The 24,423-nt window shown below is 30.9% G+C and overlaps 3 protein-coding genes across 3 annotated transcripts; 1 reads left to right on the top strand and 2 right to left on the bottom strand.

Annotated features, from left to right (window-relative positions):
• Positions 1-497: 497 nt before the first annotated feature.
• On the top strand, positions 498-4,837 carry LOC125063833 (signal peptidase complex subunit 3). The gene is made up of 8 exons (XM_047670483.1): positions 498-680; positions 960-1,127; positions 1,724-1,840; positions 2,321-2,421; positions 3,445-3,468; positions 3,816-3,961; positions 4,267-4,533; positions 4,627-4,837. Exons 1-8 carry the CDS (start codon positions 638-640, stop codon positions 4,754-4,756), a joined length of 996 nt encoding a protein of 331 aa, XP_047526439.1. The 5' UTR covers positions 498-637; the 3' UTR covers positions 4,757-4,837.
• Positions 4,838-5,298: 461 nt separating this feature from the next.
• On the bottom strand, positions 5,299-12,071 carry LOC125063832 (FGFR1 oncogene partner 2 homolog). The gene is made up of 5 exons (XM_047670482.1): positions 11,816-12,071; positions 11,607-11,741; positions 11,122-11,373; positions 10,548-10,676; positions 5,299-9,392 (listed from the first exon to the last, which is right to left on the bottom strand). Exons 2-5 carry the CDS (start codon positions 11,739-11,741, stop codon positions 9,279-9,281), a joined length of 630 nt encoding a protein of 209 aa, XP_047526438.1. The 5' UTR covers positions 11,816-12,071; the 3' UTR covers positions 5,299-9,278.
• A 1,995-nt stretch (positions 12,072-14,066) lies between these two features.
• LOC125077750 (epoxide hydrolase 4-like) lies at positions 14,067-24,116 on the bottom strand. The gene is made up of 6 exons (XM_047689792.1): positions 23,881-24,116; positions 17,756-17,880; positions 16,931-17,043; positions 16,583-16,751; positions 15,781-15,932; positions 14,067-14,504 (listed from the first exon to the last, which is right to left on the bottom strand). The coding sequence occupies exons 1-6, from the start codon at positions 24,079-24,081 to the stop codon at positions 14,239-14,241; spliced, it is 1,026 nt and encodes a 341-aa protein (XP_047545748.1). The 5' UTR covers positions 24,082-24,116; the 3' UTR covers positions 14,067-14,238.
• Between the last annotated feature and the right edge of the window lie 307 nt (positions 24,117-24,423).

Raw genomic sequence — 24,423 nt, 5'->3', positions numbered from 1 at the left:
TCCATGGTTCGTGGCGCATTGGTGATGTAAGGAATTGTTCTATGGACGATGGTGACCACATACCATCAGGTGGCCTAATCAATGATTATTTGAAGACAAATTGAGATAATTTTACAATTATCGTAATATTTTATTGATGATAACCGGTAATAATAAAATTAACGTGTTCTCGAAAAACAAAGGAATATCACCAAAGGCGGAACTCAATCCAACCAAAATAGCACCTCGTATTGAACAGTCTTCACGATGACGCCGAGAACTTTAATAAAACTAGAAGAGCGATACATTAATTGTATTTAACTAGGTAGGTATTTAATGATAAATCAAAAGGTAATAAACATTGATTTGAATTAATCATTCGGCGCAGTATAAGGAATTGATAAAGTTATCAGGACAATAAAATCTTGCAAGCGGTCCTCAAATACCAAGATAAGCGATTCATACGTATATAACTCCTATTGTATTTATATTATAAAAGATATCATAATTAGCGTTAAAGAAGTTTTTACTTTTAAATTGATAAGTAACAAAACAGAGATAGGAAGTCTATTTGTACGAAATCGAAAGAAAACATATATTTTATTTAATTTAAATGATTATTGTGTAACAAAGACAAACAGTTCAATGCTCACGCATCATGTTTAAAAGTTTAATAATAACAATTGTTCTGACAGCCTTCTGTAAGTATACATTTGTATTTTTGTCGATGTCGATATTGCTTCTTCTCAGTAGGTCATTAATAATCAATTTTAAAAGTAATATTATTCCATTTGTAAGAGAAACATTATGTTTCTAGAAATTGTTTGATAGTGTGCATGTTCGTGTATTAATGTGCTTGAACTTTAATAAATAATTTTTACGTGATATCGACTTGAATGATCTGTTCGCGGAGCACCTTAGATAATAATTAATTTCCAATAATAAAACAGATGCATCTTCGATATTTTAATCTATTCTAGGTAAAACTGTAATAGCGAACACCGACCGCAGGAACAGTTCGCGCTGTTTCCAGTTTACATGGCTTGGACCACGTTACACCAATGAATCCATATTCCTAAACGCAACATGTGATACAGCAACAAAACTTTATGATAAAGTACCCTGTCAGCTCCCACTCGTGGTATCATGTAAGCTGTTTACTTTAGATGTAACTTTTTTTAATGGTATTGGTAGGCGGACGGGAAAATAGGCTACCTGATGGTAAGTGGACACCACTGAGTATAAAGGTTAGCATTAGCATTGGCACTGTAAGAAATATTTACCATTCCTTACATCGCTAATGCGCCAACAACCTTGGCAGCTACGATGTTATGGCTCCCTTCAAACCATAACACAGCAATACTATACAATCCTCAAGTCGCTGAAACGCCGATTAATGTTAAATTAACAAATTTGAGTGAATGTGTGGTCATTGGTCAGTGACAACTGATGCTGAAATAAACGACCAATGGGCGTTTAAAAAAATGGACCACAAAACTCACTGTCATACCGAAATTAAACTTTATAACATTTTTATACTATTTATTAATTTATATACTTAAAATTTTGTATGTATTGAATACCATATATTATAAACTTAATAAAATAACAACATATGTAACATAAAAAAACTACGATAAGCAATATATTAAATGTTTATATTTTTTTAAATAGAAACACTTGATTTTCTATTTGTTTTTCATCACATTTACAATACAAAACTAATAACATTTATAACTTACAGATGACGGAACTTGGCCGGATGTCGAGTACATTTGGACTCATTATTCCGCACAAGCGTCATGTACGCTAGAAAATAATGATGTATGTGCAAAATATACTTACTATTTCAACGGTCAAGGTAAGATAAGTATTTTCTTAAATCGTTATCAATATAATAGTATAAAAAAAATAAAAAGATATGAAAAAAAATCGTTCGATATTTAAATTTTGCACTTATGTAAACAGCGCGCTTGGCTGAATGCCAGGGTACCCACTTAAAAACAGGAGTTTTCTCGTCACCGTGATGGACATTACGGAATCGTTTGCCCATATTATGAGGGCGTTTATATTCACCCCTACCTTATATCTAAAATTAGCACTCTTACCCACTCACTGAAATATATATCCTTTTTTAAAATATATATTTTTTATTAACACTAAAGCCTTAATTATATACAAATAAGAATTACAAATAGTTACTGTATAAATCGTGACCGTGTGGAATGTTTGATAATAATAATCCTATATAATACAATAACATTTGTGCACTTATTTAAATTAATTTACAAATAAATCAAAACATATATATAATACATATATAATAATCCTTTATTTTCAGCGGAAAATTCAACATACATGTGTACTAGAGCTGTAGATGCTAATAATACCGCAATAACCAGTGGTTGTTATGAAGAAGTCAAAGGGAGCTTTGCGACAAAAGTATGTTTTTGTCGCAGTTTACCTGGCGGTGTGCCCTGCAACTCAGCGTCTATACTTTCCATGTTTCCCCTACTATCCTTTATTCTTGCAACAATTTTAATCATAAATAATGATTTCACCTTATTTAATCTTAAACTAATTTAACAATTCACTTCACATTTCATATTTTATTTATTAAATATAAATATTAAAAATTATTAATTAAACAATACCACATAAAATGTATATTTTTTTCTTACATTTATAAGTACTTTATTACTATAATTATTATTTTTTTTTTTGTATTATCACTGATTCCGAAAACTAGAGAGCTGGATCGTGGAGACTAGCCAGCTGCAAAAGGCAAGCAAAGCAACAGCAAGCGCAACCACAGGTTCTCTTCTTTCATAATCCGGTCGAACAAAAATCAAACACATCCGAATAATTCAGGCGCAAATAAGAAAGCATAAACACTATCAACTCTAATACCCTTAAGGAGAAATTCTTGCCAGAAAAACCTTTTATTTTTTAATGGAATCTGAACTCAGGACCACGAGTTCCATCCTTACAAGCTACTAGACTACTGAATCAGTATTTTTAATATATTATATCCAATTAATTAATTAATTAACCATGGTCCAAGCCTGGAGTAATAGTGCAAAAACCTTTATTAAAAGAATAACAACTCGTTTTATTGCTTCCATTGGTCGCTGATTTATTTTTCGCCTAGACGATCGGAATTGCGATTCAACAGCGAAATGCTGCAAATTATTGAAACAATTCCACGCTGTCATGGTTTTTACAGTATATTATTTTTATTTGTATAATATAACTAAGGATTTAATGTAGATTGTTATATAATTTTTTTTCTTTATTATTTCATTATCTATACATTAATTAAATTTCGAAAATTCTCTCATATTTTTATATCTTTATAAAATACAGGAGAATTTACTCGGAATATATATACAAGATACAATAATTTCTTTTTTACAATGCACAAATAAAATAGATTACTGAATCTCTCCTAAATAGAGTCTTGAGATTACAGATGGTAAAATTTTTAATTATTAAAGATTTCAGAATGAATTTCACAATTATTTAAAAGTAAGAAGGGATCATTTTTTCTAGTGAAGATTGAAAGTGTTGCACTCATAAAAATATATACTGTTACGTTACTTCTCTGAAACGGAACAGAACGTAAAAAGAAATCTTAATTGAAACTTAAACAGTTAAAATAGGGGTTATAATTGCATGGCTAATCGGTACATGTACACGAAGATAGTGTGACGTGTCTCTAATGTCACTTAGTTGTCATCGTCAGCTAACAGAAAGTAATTCAATTCCAAAATTATAAATTTTCGCTTCCATCGCGGTGGAATTTTTATCCACCACGAAAAAATAAACATTTCCTGAAAATGTATTCTGTTTTAACAAGAGTAAATGCTATATTAACATACACTCTCAGTGTTTTAGCATGTTTAACATTCCTGTGTTTTCTTTCCACATTAACAGTGGATTATAGAACTACAGCTCAGATGAATACGGTTAAAGTGGTCGTGTAAGTGAATTAAATCTTTAATATACAAAACAAATAACAGTTCTCACATAACCTAAAAGAGAAATAAACTACACAGGCATATACTACAGGCGTATACTTTTCAGTTTTATAGTACATATTAAGGAAAATATAAACAGATATTTTAAAGTTTACGTTGTTTGGGTATAGATTATTGATATAAAGAAAAAATCAGTCATTAATAGTACAGTCAAAATATGTGATATTACATCTAATATTTATTAATATGATACTGGATGCTTGATTCATAAACAGGCATTATAACCTAAATATTTTTTTCATTGCAGAAAGAATGTTCCAGACTATGGTGCCTCTAGGGAAAGAAATGATCTTGGCTATTTAACATTTGATCTCAAGACAGATTTGTCCAACCTCTTCAACTGGAATGTAAAACAATTGTTCCTGTATCTCACTGCAGAGTATGTCACACCAAACAATGAGCTGAACCAGGTTGTTTTATGGGATAAAATAATATTGAGAGGGGAGAATGCTGTCCTAGATTTTAAAAATATGAACACAAAATACTATTTCTGGGATGATGGAAATGGTTTAAAGTGAGTCTCTTTTTTCTTTGAAATAATCATTTTAAAGTCTATGTTTGGTAAATCAAAGATTAATCTTATAATCTCTATTTGTCTTTTTTACAGAGGTCACAACAATGTTACACTGACACTGTCTTGGAATATAATCCCCAATGCAGGCTTGCTGCCTAATATTCAAGCCCTTGGTCAACATTCTTTTAAGTTTCCTGTTGAATATACTCAGACAAGAGTATGATTTACGGAAGATATAAAAATGTGTAGGTGAACTTGTGAAATGTGTGTTATTTGATAAGACAGAATATACAATTTATTTAAATCTGATTTTGATTTACATTTCAATAAAAAATGTATATAAAAATTAACCATTATTGTCCATTAACATCTAAACATTAGCAAACTACAATACAGTTCAAAGATGCCAGAAGATCAACTAACCATTTTAGTATATAGCCAAGAAGTTAGATAAAGTAATTCAAAAAATTATATAAAATAGATAAATAGATTTAAGCAAAAAATTCAATTAAATAACTTTATTAAAACCTAAGTTGACACATTTTTTTATAAAACTGAAATTATTAATGTTGTGATTGACTTTTTCTAGTTAGCCTAGTGTTCATTGCTTGTGGTGATGTGTGTGTGCATATTAATGGAAAGATGTTATAAAAACGACATTCCCTTTTTAATCACAGGATAATATTAACTAATGGATTTTTCTGGTTGAGTGTAAGAGTGGTAAAAATAAATGAACCATGTTTTTTTATACTGTATATTTGTCAATTGAAATTTTACAGATACATTATTATTAAATTTAGCACTACTTTTTGTTCTACAGCAGAAAACTTCTTATGTATACCCTATCACTCACAATATTACCAGAAAAGGTACTTGTTATGTTATCCATACTTCATTTTGCTTCTACCAGTAATGTATCTATTAAATTCTATTTATTTTTGTGATCTCCAAACATACATAAATGAAATTTGTTAACATCTAAATTATCTATTTATTGTATTCTTTCATTTCAAACCTCTTAAAGCACTAAGACGGCAGCACTACATCATTTTCTAATCTTATAAATTTTGAAAAGTAGAGCTCTATTGTAATATGTAATATTTTTACACTAAATACTATAATTCCGATGTGTATTTTGCTAGTAGGTACACTTATACATACCATACCATACAAGTTTGAACTCTTTCTAAATTTAACTTTTTTATACTAACCTCTTTTCTTTGAATACAAAAATTGGCATAACAAAGATAATAATAAATCTGAATTTAATTTTTATTTAATAAAAATCATTCCAATAAGGATTTTTTTCTATCCACTATAGCAATTACAACTTGCTGATTTAAATATATAAAAAGAGGGACCCACACAAACTATTCAATGAGTAAAAAATAAATATTTCAATTTAGTAAGGTAAAAATAATCTGTTCGTCTTAATATAAGGTGATCCCTATAACTTTGTGGCCAAAAATAATCTAAATACTATGAAACCTAAAAGCAAATAAATTGTTTCATTTATGTTTGCTCAGGCACAGACTTATTGGAATTAATACAGGTCTCCTTGAAGGATACAATTAAATATTTATATATATCGAAAATGGGAATTTATAACATTCAACCTCAATCATTGTAACAAAATATTAGATTGTTATAATTAATATACATTAACAATATTCTTTCACTTAATGCCCAAGATTTAATGTTATTGATCTTTGATTTTGGTTGTATATTTATTTAGGACAGAAAGATACATAATGGTTGTGAATTCGAAACAAGAAACTATTTACTAAACGAACTGTTTGTGCTATGAAATTTAAATCCTGTCTGACTTAACACATGAGGTAACAATTAACAACTAACATTATGGTTAAAATATCTCTGCAAAAATTATTGTTTAATAGAAATTATAAACCATTTTCATTTCCGAATAATAATTATATTTGAGTATAATTTCGTCATAAACAATTTTAACATATCAGACGCTCAGCACAAGCAATATAATTCAATCAAATTTTAGATTATAGACTAATCCATTCGTTTTACGTTCCACATTCAACTCGAATTAAATATTATTTTTTATTAATATTTATAAAAATAAAACAAGTAATTTTGGCTACACCTACTGATTTCATTAAAAAGATTTCCATTAATTTACAAATGTTTCTTTTATTTTAGTGAATATTTTATACTAAATCCAATTCAAAAATATGATCTATACAAACTTCTAGTTATGCATCATTTATTAATAAATCTTAGAACTTGTTTTACTAATTTAAGGCTTATTTATTTTTAAACTAAGTATTACATACCAAAAAAATTAAAATATTAAATTTCACAGTAACTACCATTGAACTTATAGCATTGTAAAAGGTTGACTTTGATGAATAAATAATTCAAAACTAGCTATTGCCTACTTGGGCATAAGTTATGGATTCCTTAAATTTATAAAACAGAATAGTAAAATTCTAGCATTCAGGTGATCTTACGTTTCAGTTATGGCTTAAAATTGATAATATGTACTCGACAATCAGAGCTTTCAGTGAGATCAGAGATTTCAGTTAGAGCTCTATCTCATGATTTTGGTACGAAATACTGAACATGTGAAAATCCAGTGAATCGTGCACACCTAAACATGTACTCACTATTATTAAATTTCCGAATTAACACTTTCTTTCTTTTAAAATCTACTAATAACAGCTAGCAAATTATCATTATTACTTTTAACCAGTATCATATCTTATTTGGCAATAACTTATGTTTGTTTTAGTAGTAGTAGGTAGTATTCTGTGACGGTTTCGTCATTCGGTTAAGTTTAAAGTTGTTATTGGCACTTGCGCGAACGTTTCTGGCATATTACTATCACCGTACAATAGATGGCATGAGTCGCTTGCTGTAAAAGAATTACGTTATTAGAGTTTTTAAATGAAAGAAAAGATTTTATTGCTATTTTTTAAGATTTTAAGTCAGTGTGCCAAAGTCTGAAGGACGGTTAATTTTCTTACGAACTGAGTAATCATAACGTCCTTTAATTAATAGACTAAGTATATCTATATGAACCAGTCCCTATAATATTGCTCGCATGCTATAGCGTGATCGAAAATCACGAAAACTACCAAGACTACCGCTAACTACAATATTTTCTAACATCCAAAGCTTATCCGCATGAAAAAATATTGCATATCAATTTAACGTACTACATTGTAAATTGAGGAAATTTGACGTTTACCATTCTAATACAGATGACTCACACTGCATCTAAGTCGAGTCGAAATATTATAATATAGTTTTATAAGCATCCTTAACCTGTGAGCCCCGCTCTCGAAAGAGATAATATTAGAAATAAGATCTTTTTAAATTTAATACATGATCCTAATGTTTTTATTTCCCCTTGAAAAGCATAGTAAGTACATATTCATCTTTACATTTTCGCAGCCTGTGTATAATAAAAGAAATGGATAAGATATACAAGGCACACTTAAAACGTATCTATTAATAATAGAAAATTCGAGCATTGAATTTTGGCCTTCAGCGACAAAGCAGCCTAACTATTAATAATATTTATAATCAAATACTGTTAAAATATAACAAGACATAAATTTAAAATCAGTTAGAGCCACTTTAACACTGATGGTCACAAAAATATTAGATAGAGTATTGACCAGTAGAACCAAAATATTTTTTGATATAAACAAAATAGTATCAATTAAGTAGTGGAAAAAAAATTTGTAATTAAAAATTTGTATGCATTAAAATCTTACACAAGTTAATGACAATACATTTCAAAGTAGTCGTTTATGCAATTATTTATTAACATTATCACATAATTAGAAGTTGTGTAAAATTTAAATAGTCAAAAGTACAAAACATCAAAAAAATTTAACATAATACTTATGGAGTTTTTAATAATTGTACGTTGATGAGGGAAATATTCTATGAACATGTTTTAATCAATCTATGAGTATATTGTTCGACACTAATAAAATAATAACATTTTATTTTTAATTATGTGCTTTTATCTTTAACAATTTGGTCCATGCCATAACTCGCAGCAAAACAGCTTTAATAATTAAACTTGTGTTAAGGACAATACGACCATGGAGCCAGGGATTCATTTACTAGTTATGGGTCACTAAATTTCTGATTGAACATTGATGGTAGAAATTAATCACTAGCTCCTGGACTATAATACAAACACTTAAAACAGAGATATACAAAACAAAAGTAATAGTTGGATAATATGAATATTTGCGCCAATCCTATTTATATAACTTGATGAAAGGAATTAATACACATACTGAATTTGCACTCTTCAATAACATCATAAGAAATACTGTAAGTCTACTTTGCATTACAATTACTATAGGTATTTGTCTATAATATTCAACATCAATACAACCAATGAAGGAATAGTATTATGACAATAAATTTATATTTTGAATACATATTTATTCATTGTAATTTAGTTACATTTTTATATAAGAAATATGAAAGATACAGGCTGTCAAAAGACCTAGAATCCAAAATCTGCGTGTAACTTTAAAGTATAAGTTGTATACTGGAACGATGACCGTCATCAGTGATTGTACACCCTGTCCGCACACCAGGTATTAAGAAGTAACACATGTACACGGATAGCAGTCTGTGAGAACAGTTCACATGTGTAGGGAGATGAGTTATGGTATGTGTGGGTGAGGGAGTTGGTGACCTGAGGCCAATGCTCAGAGGCGGCAGAGATCCACTGCTGGGCGTCACGCCCCTGAGAGTGGAGGCCCGTCGGTCTGAACATCCTTGTCCTCCATGGGTGGTCCGTATGACTTATCTGATCCATACCGCCTCGACAAGTTCAACATTTCCCGAAGGCCCTGTAATAATTTATTTAATTTGTGAGCAAATAACAATCATGAAATTTGACACAATATATCATCAAAAGAGTGAGATTCAATTAACTCAAAAATAACTTTTCAGGCTAATCAACAAAATGTGAACAAATATTTACTAATTGTAGTAACACAGATTTTAGATAAGTATAATAATTTAAAAAAAATATATTTTTTCTTTTCTAATTGCCTATCAACCTCAATACTAAGCTATTTTGCAAATAACACATTTAAAACCTAGACGCAGCTTTCAAGTCTACCTACATCATGGCATATAAGTTTTCTTTCTAAGCTCCTATCACCGAAGGTTGTCTGAAAAATTAGCTATAAGTATAATTAGCTATAAGCTATAATAACAATAAGGAACAATTATATTATAATTATATTTTAAGAGCAAAATACATACTCTGTAACATTTTTTGTTTAGATACATCTTTTAATGTCATCCAACAAAATGGAGAAGTTGAGGAATTCAAAAACTATAAATGAGGTCACTAATTACTTTCATAAAAAATGTAGGTTGATTTTAGATAAATCGTTTTTCCTCCTTCAAATTAAAACTACCATTTTAAGCACTTTCTGTAAATTAAAATATTATGTATAGATTTAAATTGCAATATCATTGAAATTACTTAATTAGCTCGGCGCCTAAATTATCTTAGCTTAAATGAACAAATAGGTTTATTGTAAATAATTGTCTCTTCATGAACATGAAACCTAACTTTCGCTATTTTAAGGGGCACTAAATGAAAGAAGAAAATGTTGGTAAATATATAAAAATAAAAAAAAAGTATCGGTCACAAGAAATACCATGTTAGTTTACCAACTAGAATATATATATAATAAGCAACAGTAGCTCGGCACCAAATAGTCACTCTGCTGGTCATTCTCCTATTGTAAAATTGATGTGTGTGTAGCTGAGCATTTGAAGTTCATAATGTGACATCTTAATTGAATTTAGAAATCTTAATGTTCTAGTATTTATCTAGATTTCTTAATTGTATTGTAAAGATTTTTAATTTGGTTTCTCATAACCATTTGACTTTCCTTTCCAACTTGGTCCCATATAAATTTGAAGAAAAAAAAATTAATTAGTTATTTTTGTTAATTATTTTCAACAGACATCTGACTGACATTTACCTTGTTTTCAGTAATCAGCCTTTGGTATAATTCTTCTTCTCTTCTGGACTCGCCATTTTCATCCATATTTACTGCCTTGTACATGATGCTTGTCATCTCATTAATTCTCTCCGCCTGTTGACGAATCAACTAAAAAAAGAAATAAAAACAATATTATTTTTATCAGTAGATAAAATTAGTAACACTATTAGAATAGTATTTTATGTGTGTATGGTTACTAACAGAGAAGTCACTGTTTCAAGCGTTGTGGGACCTAACTAAGGGATTTTGTGCAAAGTATTTCCAGTAATGCTACAAGAAGCTTTGTGATGATGGGAGACCAATCTACCAGCAAATACATTCCCAAATATCAAAAAGGACCAAGTGACCTAAACAAATTCTTTTTCTTGGATTGATATAATAAATATGAGGATTTTGGTTAAGGTCAATGCATGCAAATGACAGCTTTGAATTAAAGTAGCAGTAAATGAATGATTTATCAAGTCTTAAACTAAATCATAACTAGTGCAACCATTGTCAGCTTACAAAAATTCTTAATTAAAAGGAAATTCAAATAATGATTCAATCTACATACTTCCTGTTGTTTTTCATTTATTGCTGCTGTAAAGTCTATCCTTGACTCCCATATTCTTTTTTCAGTATGCTGTCGATACTTGGACATGATAAGTTCTAGAGCTTTTCTGTGATCTTCTAAAGCAGCTCTCAACTCCCCATTCTCTCTCTGAACATCCCTCATCAATCGAGATTCTCTCTCCATACTTGCTACAAGTTCCCCCCTTGGTCTCTCCCGAGATGACTCATTAAGGGTATCCACTTCTTCTTTGTACTAAAAAAAATTAGAAGTTTAACTAGAGATATAGTCAACATTTTAAACGTTAAGTACTAAGAAAGATAATGATAGAACCTATATTATTGCAATCACCACTAATTACTTTAACTTAATTCTCTTCCTTTAATACATCAGTCGTAATATAACAAAAACAGGTGGCCGGACAGCAACCAATAATTGGTTCCAAAATATTATATTGGGTGACAGTAAGTACGTGCTTATGTCCTCACCTGTTTTATTGTATAGATTTGTCTGTAGGCTGTTTGAGTTTCAGTCAACAGAGTATCGGCTTCTGTCTCACGTTCTTTGAGACGGCCAGCTAGTCTTTTAGCGTCCAAAATAATTTGTTGTATGGTCAGTGACATCTGAAAAGACCAACAATCTACAAAATGTTCGATTCTATGGAATAATGTTTCTGATAAACCTTGAAAGCACAAACCCTGAATTCCACACAATGTAATGACTCAAGTAACGTTTCATCTAATAATTATTATTGAGTTTACTCGATAAGGTCACTAAATGTAAGTAAAAACCCCAAACGATCACATCAGCTGTTTCGTGAATAGAGTTCGGCAGCCATTAGCTTTCAATAGAAGCTGACTATTATGAGTACAAATTTTATTGACCTTCACATCCAAAGTGAAATTTCTTCTACATAAGGCGATACCTTAGTGTGAGAAAGATAGAATGAGTTCAGTGGCGTTTCATGTGTCAATTTTATTTATCCTGATAATATTTATGACATGACCTTGATAGCATTTACAAAGATTATAAAAAGTGAATGTAAGGTTACTTTTTTCACAAACAGATAAAGAAGTTTTTAAAAAAAGGAAATATTTAATGTAAATAGATTAAGCAAATTTTCATTAATTATTATTTATGTCGAAAAATAAAATCAGTCAATGATATACTTCGCTTGAAGCCGTTTGGCTGCGTAAATAATTTACACAAAACTTAATGTTATTTTATATATTCATTAATTATTGCACAGTAACGCGCGGTTATTTGTTTTGAGTATACGCAATCAATGTTTATATATTAATTAAAGTATGCGCAAGTAGGCTCTTCTCTATTATTTTAAAATAAAGAACTAGGTTATGTTTATTTGCAACGTTGAGAATATTGTTTCTTTTCTTAGTTTTTGATTTATTATTAATATTATTCAATTTCGTGACCAACGCTTTAAATACCAGATATAACAGATAATAAATTAACCATAATTATAGTAGAGCCATACACGTTACTAACCATACGATAATAAATAATAACTATTGTACTAATACGATTGCGTACTAATATATTTAGGAAATTTCTTATTCCATACAACTGGCTAGAATGAATACAAAAAAAAATCAGAAGCGCGCGAAACTGAACTAAACCGCCATTAATTTTTCTTTACTGTTCGTAGTAGTAAGTAAAGTCCATTTTTGATTCATAGTAAAAACTACTTCTGTTATATATATATTTATGCCAAACAAAGCAGGTTGGTAACATAATATTAAAAAAACTTTCTATCTAATCTGGCGACCTTTAACTTTTATATCGAGACACATCAGCGTTACATATTAAATAACAATTGCTGAATTTCTATAGTAGGTACCTAGGTACATACTTTACCACACTCAAGGCTTGTGGCACTCAAAGTATTAGAAAAGCAATAAAATAGCATGTAATGCACATAGCTTTCTAGTAATCTATACTCAAAATATTGTTTATTTTGTTTATTACTTATTATATTATAGTACTGATACTTATAGTTAATGTTAATTTAAAAATTCTTAGCCGTTCACGAAAATATCAGAACACACTAATAAACTATTAAATATCAACGTAATGAAATTTAATATATTTTAAACGAGCCAATTTTTATTTTTCGACGTAAATAGAATGTATGCTTGTAAATGTAGATGTAAGTAAGAGTGAATTATTTGCACTTCATTCATTCAGGGATTCCTAGGGAAGTATCCGCTACAAAGACGAGGATTCATCCAGCGTATTAACGCGTTAAGAAGTTAAAAGAACATTAGTACCGCGTAAAAAGTCTAGATGGCTGTAGAGCGTAGCGTTTTGATCTTGATGAAATTATCTAGGTATTAAGCACATTTTTAAAGTTATGCCCCTGTTAGTTTGCCACTGCGTTGAAGTTATAATAGTAGTTATATATGACTCAGTATAAGCATGTAACAATAGATATATAAGATTCAAAGTTAAATATAATACTGACTTAAAGAAAACTAACATTTCTTATATATATCTACGTATTGTATATCTACAAACATCAAGACTAAGGGCATTTATATATTTATATATGTGCATAGCAACTGTTGAGCCGAGATGGCCCAGTGGTTAGAACGCGTGCATCTTAACCGATGATTTCGGGTTCAAACCCAGGCAGGCACCACTGAAATTTCATGTGCTTAATTTGTGTTTATAATTCATCTCGTGCTCGGCGGTGAAGGAAAACATCGTGAGGAAACCTGCATGTGTCTAATTTCAACGAAATTCTGCCACATGTGTATTCCGCCAACCCGCATTGGAGCAGCGTGGTGGAATATGCTCCAAACCTTCTCCTCAAAGGGAGAGGAGGCCTTTATCCCAGCAGTGGGACATTTACGGGCTGCTACTGTACTGTACTGTATAGCAACTGTACTTGCATAGTACTGGAAATTAATATAAAATAAATACAACCGAAAATAAAAAAAAAACTTTATTTAAAGCTAATAATAAAACATCTTAATTTAACATGAAGTTTTTTGATACAGGAAGATGTTATGTCGCAATAAAATATATGTCATAATTTTAAAGAACTTAACAAAATTAAAAAGTAAACATTTATTTTATTTAAATACAATTAATATTTCATTAGAGGTTGTACTTCTGCAAGAAATCTCGAACAAGCTTATTAACTTTTTCGGGTTCCTCTTGCTGCATGAAGTGCCCACTTTTTTCGACAGTTACCGTTTCTATAGTTGTATATCTCGTCTTCATTAAATCTTGAGATGAATGACTTATGTACTTCTCATTCTCTCCGATGGCCAATAAAAACGGTACATTTTCTCCATACAAATTTTCTTCCCAGGAGTAAGAAAAATTCGCCCGATAATAATTGAGAGGTGCTGTAAAACCCGCTGAAAATAAAGCAAAATTATTTTGTTTTAATTATAATGTAGGACAATTGCCATTAACCGCTATTAGTAATTGATCGCCACTGGGCATATTTTATTGCTGTGTAAGACTTGAGGGAAGAATCACGGGAGGCAAGACGGTATGTCCGTTTTGTTTTTTTTATTCTCGCTGGAAAAACGCGTTACGCGTTTCCCCACTTAAATTGGGGCAGGGGTTATGTGGGACTCGCCAGTGCCCAGTACTCCTAGCGCGCCCTAGTTCACCTGAATACACATTAAAAAAATAGCGGTACCCGTCTCTTCGGCTGCCGTCACGGGATCGCTTTCGCATGCTACCGTGATGATGTATGTTTTTCCTATATTACATTGCAATCATAAATTATTGCGGTTTGACGGTAGAATATTGAATTAACCTACTAAAATAAGCTTGCGCAAAGCCATCAAGTTAAGTCATCCGTACAATTTTTACAAAGCAAAATTATTCATAAACCAACTTTAGAGCAATACAATTTTTTGTCAATTATATTCGGTCTGATAATTAAGCTAAAATAAATTAACTGAGAGATAATTAAAATTAACAACTGATTACCTACTTGCTAAAAATCATAGCGTATAATCGTAGCATCTCGGATTAATCTGTAAATGTTTCAAAATAACGGGTTTTTAAGCTTACAAGAGAAAACTAACCATATTTTTTGTATTGTTTTATCAGACTAGTTACCAGAATAAGGGCACGGCTAGAATAAGGATTTATAAAAAAAGATAAACTTTTTAAACATCATAATGGACATCTCTATTGCTTAGCATATTTTTCTAACAACTTTAACAATCTGTTCTAATAACTAAAATGTAATTATTATTGTACATGTCAAATGAAAAAAAATATATCCCGCTGAGTTTCTTTTACCGGTTCTTCTCAGGTCCGAGGTGTTAAATTCCGAACCGGTGGTAGATTTTTGACTATCAATAAGCAAGTGTAAACACTTCTTTTTTTTTTTTTAGTTTTGGCTTATATTTATGCAAAGAGGGCACAGATTATTTCGCCAATGTCACGTGCGATGGAGAAGACACGATGGAGATTGATCGGTGCGGTGTAAACACTTCTATATTGAATAAATATTTTTGACTTTGACTTTGACTTTGAATCATTATCACATTTCAGCCAATTTGCACAAAATATTAAATTTTATAACTAAACCTTCCGCAATAATCCGCCCAGTACTAAAAACCGTATGAAAATCCGTTTTACAGTTTTTGCAAAATTATATTGTACACTCACTTTGTTTTCCAAACCAATACTTGTAGCATTCCATATCTTCTTTAGTAATAGTATCTTTGCCCTTAACGAGCATTATACTATCTAAATATTGTAAATTATTCATCTGCAATAACAACTCTGGTACTATCGGTGCTCGAAACATAAACACGTATCTGAAAAAAAAAAATATGCACGTCAATTTTTTTATACAATGTAAAGATTTTTATAAACACATATGGAGTACCTATAATTATTTCCGATGACAGAATAAAGATACATAAACAACCGTGACCTTCAATTGACATGACATCAGTGGTCGAAATCTAAGGAATCTGTGATATTCATATTGAATTTCGTGAATGTGAAAATATGGCGTTTTAGATGTGATCAAAATTGTTATCAGATATTTGGCAGTAAAATTAAGGAGTTATATCATAAATAATTATGCTTTATTCATAATTTATTACTGGAACATAATATAACATGGCTAGGAGCAACTCGCATGGAGTATGAAGATGCGCAGATTTTACATTCGTAGTGCCCTGTGTTCGCAGAGAAAAGTGTCACAGAACTGTTCAGCAAACTCAAACTCAAATTCCTTTATTCAATATAGAAGCATTACACTTACTTATTGATAGTCAAATTAAACACTACCACCGGTTCGGAAAAGAATATACCCTGACCTGAGACGAACCGGTCTCGACCCGCACTGATTTATTAGGTAATTAACAGATAACATTTGTATTTTATATTAATGAATAAATAAAGACATATCATGTATATTTTATTAAGTAAAATAATATAACTATTAATAAATTCGTACCCAGATTTCTTTCTCTGTTCGTTCGTTGACCAAATTTGACGAAACCAAACATCTTTAGATCCACTCGACAACACAACGAGAGCATGTAAAACTTCAGGATAAGTTTCACGGAGCTTACAAGCAATCACTCCGCCCCAGTCATGAGATACCAGGATACATTTTTCATGACCTGGAACAGTTAATAATATTTTATAAAATAACATCAAAAGAAGCAACATTTTTCAGTTAAATTATATCAGGAGTCGACAATGGCTTAAATGGAAAATATGACCACAACATCGCTAGGCGATCCGTATACCGGTGAGTTATTGATACCAAAATATATTTTCATAACGTTCAAAATATTACCCAATGCACGTATAAGTTCTTTGATGTCATCAACAAGATATTCTATTTTATATGAAGATACTCCGTCAGGTTTCTCGGAATCCCCGTAGCCTCTCATGTCCACGGCAACAACTCTAAAAATTCCCAAATAGTAAAATGCTTAATACTTATTTGCTTTTTGTAAACGATTATTGATGCAGCTACAATCAAGATTATACCACCGTCCACTTTGACATATTAATATTTATAATCTAAATATTTTATGACATACCTATTGTAAGTGATATATCTAAATCCGTTCATCAAGAAATACTCCTAATTAAAGGTCTATAGTGGCGTCATTTTATTATATAAACTCAATTCTAGATAAAACCTTACTCTTTGGAATAGAATCCATATTCTTGCATAAAACATAATACATTCTTGCAATTTTTTCGATAGTCTGAAGGTTATTAGTATCCCAAATTCTTAGCTTCATGCTAATTACTATTCCACAGATCCATTGTTACCATTGGGTAACAAATATTTTCAATTTAAAATTGATAAGAGCGTGATTAGGCAACATGATGATAAGTGGGGACTACTGTCCAAAGACTTTGCCATTGTAAGAAATAAATATTATCTCGCCAATACGCCGTGGGAACGAATATTTTATGTCATTTGTGCCTATAGTTAATCTGGCTCATTAACTCTTCGTGCAATGCATTCAATCAGCTGAACGTAGAAAATAACAACATTGCTGCTCGCAAGAAAAGTTTGGGTACCTATCCAGATGGGCTTGCACTTAGCCCTAACGCCAAGTATATTACATAAGTAAATATAAATCGGACTTAAAAATTATATTACCGATAGTCTTTATTAAAATGTACTATTTGATGCCGCCACGAATACCAAAACTCAGGAAAACCGTGTATGAACAGCATCAACGGTTTGGAAGAATCACCGCTCTCCACGTAATGTAATTTGATATCCTGAAAATAAAACATTGTTTGTATTGCGATAGTCATTATTCTATTCTACTCAAATCCTGAAAGACCTTATAATAATAAAAAGTTTCCACTGTGAAGTCAATTATGTTCAGTTTACCAAATTTTTTTATTTAACGTTTTTACAAGAAAAAAGCAAAAGTATTCCTATGTATTACGAGTTAGAATTTAAATACAAGCCTGTAAATGATTCAGTGCTAGGCAAAGACCACCTCTTCTGTTGATGAGACAGTTTAAATTCAACCACGATGCACTAATGCAACTCGCGTTATTGGTCGATTATCGTAGATTATCGTAGAATGTAATTATATCGTGTTTCGTACGAAATCTGCTTTAACTAAGATACTATAAATAATATCATAGACTTAATTGAAATTAATAATTATTAAAATTAAAAATGCTTGGAATGTTTAGTATTTTATTTATTAGTCGGAGAATCGAGTAACATTTCGAATAAAAATACAACCTTTCTCTCTGAAAGTAGTTCGTATGTAGTCATAATGAGGTTATGAGGGATCAAGTTTTGCAATGCTTATTAATAAATATATGAAACACGCGTTGTACTTTCTACTTTATCCGTTGCTCTAAATATATTTTTCAAACTTCTTTTTTTATGTCATATACCTAGTTAGGTGGACTGGCAAATGGACCACCCGATGTTAAGTGGTCACCACTGCCTATAGTTTCTCAGATCACAAATACGCCACAAACCTTGCCAACTAAGGTGTTATGTCCCTTGCGCCAGTAATTTTACTGCCTCACTCAATCTTCAAACCAGAATACAACAATACTTAGCACTGCTGTTTGTCGGTAGAAAATGTGATGTGTGGGTGGAACCGAACCAGATGGGTTTGCACAAAACCCTACTACCAAGAAAGCCTATTTACTTTTCAATATATATAATATATCTTTTTGTATCTTCAATCGTAAATAAAAATGACTCGTTAGTCTAGTGTCTCGATGCAGGGGATACTGAGATCCTGGTTTCACATCCCGTGGCAGTAGCAACCCAGACCCCAGAATAAGGAAGGTGACAGTACTGCATTCCCGTTCCAAGTAACGCCCGTAACGTAAAGTCTGACCTTTTTCCGGTCGACTCGGATTGTCGTCCCTTTTCATTACATAGTATTTAAAACAAAATTGCTTCCCGCTGGCTGTCCGTCTGTCACTATGTATGCTTAGGTCTTTAAAACAACGTTTTTTGATGCGGTTTTAATAGATAGAGTGATTCAAAAGGAAGTTTTATATACACACAATATAGAAGAGAAACACTGACAATTTTAGAAGTATCTAATGTGATGTCGTAAATAAACACATTATTTTGAGCTTACATTGCAAACGCTGGCTGAACCCTAAGAGATAGATCAAAATAATCTACTACAGTATTGTACACCTTAAAGAGGTCTACAAAAAAGTCCAAGATGGTATATAACTATCTCAAAGGGATAATCCACAATAACCATTTATTATAAATTACTTTTTACCAGAAATAATGGCTACTTTACGAAACGATTTTAAACAATACAGCATTAATCCTTATCCAATAAAGTACCTTAAATACATTATGTATTCAATATAGATCTGAACTGAGTGAAGAAACAGTGAACATTGTATATAAAGAAATGCTGTAGAATATTTATTATCAGAATTGCACCCGTGCGAAGCCGGGCGGGTCAATAGTTAAGAATAAACTAATGTTTTCAGACCATTTGAAGAACAAATATAAATAGATATAATGTACATATGTGCACAAAAATTAATGAAGAGTATAGAAAAAAAGAAAAAAGCCAAATAAACAACAACAGCGAGGTAAGGAATGATTAATATTTCTTACGCCATTGTCTATGGACAGTGACCACTTACCATCAGGTGGCCCATATACTCGTCCGCCAACATATGCCATTAAAATAGAAATACAGCTTAGCTATTAGCAAATAGCATGGTATACAAAAAACTAAGGTTTGTTTATATTTATTACTAGCTGTGCCTTATTTAATTTAAGTTATCTGTACATTGCAGCGTGACTTTATTTATATTTTATAAATGATTCTGAAATAAAAGAAGTCTTAGGTACTCCTTATTACTTCAGCTATATGCCAGTGAAAGTCCCGTCAAAATCGGTCCTGCCGTTTCAGAGATTATCCGGAACAAACAGACATACAGACTGACGGACCAAAATTGTAAAAAAATGTTATTTTGATATAAGTACCGTGTATACATACATATGCGTTTAGTAAAAAGCGATTATTTTACTTTTACAAGCAGACACTCCAATTATTATCTGTATATGTATGTATCGATTACTTCGATTGGAATAGACTATAAATTAAATAATAAAGAGTGTGACAAATAATTTGATTTTGTTTTATAAACCAACCACTGGTGTTAAATGGTCACCATCGTCTATAGACATTAGCGCTGTAACAAATAATTCCATACATAGCATAGTAGGGCGTTAAGATGTTATGTCCCTTGTGTCTATAGTTGCACTTTCACACACCGTTCAAACCGGAAAACAATAATAATATATTATGAGTCAGTACCTACCCAGTAGAGGCTTTTTACCAAAAAAATATTATTAAAATTTTTGTCCGAAACTGTAGAAGATTTTTGACAATGGAGTTAGTATTGTGAAGTACTTCTGAATTGGATAAAGATTTTGAATTTGACTTTAAATTCGATATATTTTTTGATTGCAACACTATCTGATAAAATAGGATATTATCTGTAACTTTAATTACACATAATTGTATAATCTAAAGATCTAATAAAATGTATTGTAATAAAAATATTCAAAGATATTTGATAGTCCAAACATCGTTTCGCAGGTGTACAAAAAATGGCCTTCAGAATGGCTACTAGGCGGCTGCTCGATTTCGATGATGTCACATAAACTATGACTCAAGTCTTGAATCTTAATTATGTGTTGTATTTGGTCTACGTCTTTACAGCGAAGTCGGGTTTGCTTGAGTTGTCGTTATGCGTTGCTGGGTAAAGGGTTAGCATTATAAAAATTAGTGAGAGGAATGATTCGTCGTGTCGGAACGAGTCTTGTTTCAACTTAGTTTAATTTGGTGTGTATATAAATGGCAAAAAAAATTTAAACTATTTAAGGACCACAAACGTTGATCAAATCATAAAATGTTCTTTATTCAAGGTGCATTTCTATGTAGCTATTTTCTAAATTCCGTTTGTCATTGTTAAGTTTTTGAATTTTGCCGTGACATTTTTTCTAGCTCATTATTGCAAGCACGTTTATTGTTCACACATGCATTAAGCATTTAGCGAACGCGTCTAGTCGAGTGTGCAGTTGCAGTACAGTAATATTCAACTGAAACTAAAGACACGTAATTCGTTCCGCTTTCTGGAATTAGAACTCTTCCGGGGAGTGGATATTGTGAACCTGTTTTTGCAACAATTCTATTGCCATTATACACTCTTGTAATATTTTGGCCAATATTCTAACAGGATATAATTAAGATCAATCGAAAAATTTATAATATTAATTCATATCTATTTATGAGCAATGTCAAAGTTAAATTATATATCAATAACATGTAATCTATTATGTAAAAAAAAAATATATATTTCTAAGAGTGTTAAAAGTCTAACTTATCAACCAGTTCAATTTTGTATAGATTTAATCTTCATTATCAAATTATTTTAATTTAACTTTATGGAAGTTTTTGTGACGATTTTTATGTTACCTAATAATTAAAAATCGATATTACTCAGGGATTTTTATCTAAAAAAAGGTAAAAATTAAAATGCCTAAAAATATATGCTGCTTGATTAACTTGATTGTGTGGTCTGTTGTAGGTGTCACTGACCTCTGCTATTCAATGTCGCAAGCATATGCTAAATATGAAAGAAGCCCATGAATTGACAATACAACTAATGTATCTTTTCTACCGAGTATTAGTTACATTCTGAATACGATGAGACAACTCTTACAAATAATAACTATGTGCTATCCTTGCAATATTGCCAACCATAGTATACCTAATTTCAATTAATATGGAATGAATGACTTAAGTCTCACGTATCGCAACAAAAAACTGTTTTTCAAAATTTTTAAATGCGTAATTAGATATAAAGTATGTACAATAATTGAATTATAAAGAATTTGGATATTATTAGATAGAATAATCTTAATTTTTTTCTTTTGTTGTCAAAATGTTTTACTGTTGAAGTTTTATAAAACAAAGTCCTATAAAATATATATTTTTAATAATTGAAAGACAATTACTTTTATATTCAGTTTTATTTTACTTTGGATGATCTTATGGGTCTGTTTTATATATGAGGAATGATTCAGCTGAGCGAGGATGGCTTAATCCGGATCTACGAGGGATTCCAAAACATGGAAACATAAACATTTCCTGCTAGGAATCGAACCCGTTGTATTTGAAAATAAAAACATAAATATATACAATATACCTATGCTACAAAGTGTCTTCTTAGGTTTATTATTTCCTTAAAGAAATAATAGTTTAAAAAACTAAATAACGCTTTTAGCACGCACAAAAAATTACAAATGGAGCGTTTTGTCCAAAAATAATAGTTTTAAAATGTTTTTAACGCCATCTTGAATGTCCGCCATGTTGGATTTACGTTACGTGACAATTTTTTTCGTATTCCTGACAGCAAACCCTTTCATTTGATACCCATATCATAGCGATGCATTTCAAATAGCCTTTCCGCCATATTGGATTTAAGTCACGTGACTATTTTTTTTTTCGTATTCCTGACAGTAAACCCTTTCATTTGATATCTATAACATGGGGGTGGATTTCAAACAGCCAGTCCACCATCTTGGGGAGGCCGCCATATTGGATTTGTCATTACAAAACGTCATTACGTTTCTTAACTAGTCATGTACTGTCATCAGAGCTCAAGAGTGTGTGCAAAATTTCATCCTATACGAAGACCCGGAAGTGGGTCAAATTAAGATACCAATATTTTCTTACATACATAGTTAGAAGTGAAGCTAATAAAAGCGTTTTATAGTTCAAATACTAAATATATAATGCTTAGATATTTCGATTTCTTAACCTTTTTATTTATCTATACCAATATTATATATGCAAAAGTAAATCTGTCTGTCTGTTACGTTTTTTTTTGCCAAACCACGGACCCGAATTTGATGATTTGCTATGAAGCACGCTTGAAGCCAAAGAAAGGACATAGATTATTTTTTATAACCAACGCATGATGACCAACCAAAAACAGGAGTGCAACCGCGGACGACAACCAGTATATTAAATTTAATAGTAAAGTACGTTATATAAACTCTAAAAAAGCAAAAGGACAGTAAGAAGGAAGCAAACTGCATCTTAACGCGTCAACGCTTCTCCAATTCGTGATTATATCATTAAATAAATTACTATGAAATATATTACAATACAAACTTATAGTTTCTAAAAATGCAAAAATTAAACCGACTTAATAATAAAACAGAATATGCACTAAAAGTGAAGAATAACCCACTTAGGTTTTTTATTACTAAAAAAACAAGTTGGATTCGTGGTATGGTCTCGGACCTTGGCCCTAAGAAATTATAACAGCAAACAACGGCTTCCTATAATAATATTATCTATAAATATAACATCTGTATCTTTTTTAAGATGATCAGAGGTTAGACCACGTGAATCTTGAGTGAAGATTGCGGGTTCAAACCCGTGCAAGCATCACTGAATTTTCATTTCCATAATTTGCGTTTACAATTCATCTCAAGCTTGGCGATTTAAGGGAACATTCTGAGGATGAAAATCTGGCACATGGTTATGCCATTATGGCATTAGAGTCTGAATAAGATCCTTATCTTCTCCTTCAATGGAGAGGAGAACTAGCAATGGTAGATTTACAGGCTAAACAGGCTTTTTTTATTTGACTTTGATTTCGACTTCATATAGTAGTAGATATAGGAAATATAAATATTATGTGTAATTTTATGTTTATGTTTATGCTAAATGAAATACTCACATTAACTTTGATATACTTGTGAACACCATATTTTGGATCCGTGAGATTCGACGGTGGTACTAAATTTAACTTATTCGCCCATGGATTTTTAAACGGATTTATAACGATATTAATTAAAATACCCAGTAGTGCTTTCGCTGTGTATAATAAAGTTAGCGCATTTGCTACAACGAAACGATAACATATCGTCACGACACTCATGTTTGACTACACGATGGACGACCAACGATTACGGAGTTGCGCTCCTAACTGACTAAAAGTAATACCAATTGCCACTGACAAATGAAGTAAGGAATAACGATGGATGATAGTAAATACTAATTAAATATATTGTTCTCTTTATCAGTAGCGTTAATCACAACTGAAACAATGTTTATTATATATTATCATACTTATATATACCGTCTATGATACTAAAAACCAATACACATTTAAATTAACTAAAAAAAACTGCCGACCGTGACACCGAATAACGATACACACATTATTATGCATTTGCATCCTCTTTTATTTAAATAAATGTATAAAATAAGGACATAATAT

This window comes from Vanessa atalanta, chromosome 4, assembly GCF_905147765.1.
Source record: "Vanessa atalanta chromosome 4, ilVanAtal1.2, whole genome shotgun sequence".
NCBI classification, from domain to species: Eukaryota; Metazoa; Arthropoda; class Insecta; order Lepidoptera; family Nymphalidae; genus Vanessa; species Vanessa atalanta.
The sequence above is the reverse complement of the archived record's forward strand: the minus strand, read 5'-3'. Positions and strand labels throughout refer to the sequence as shown.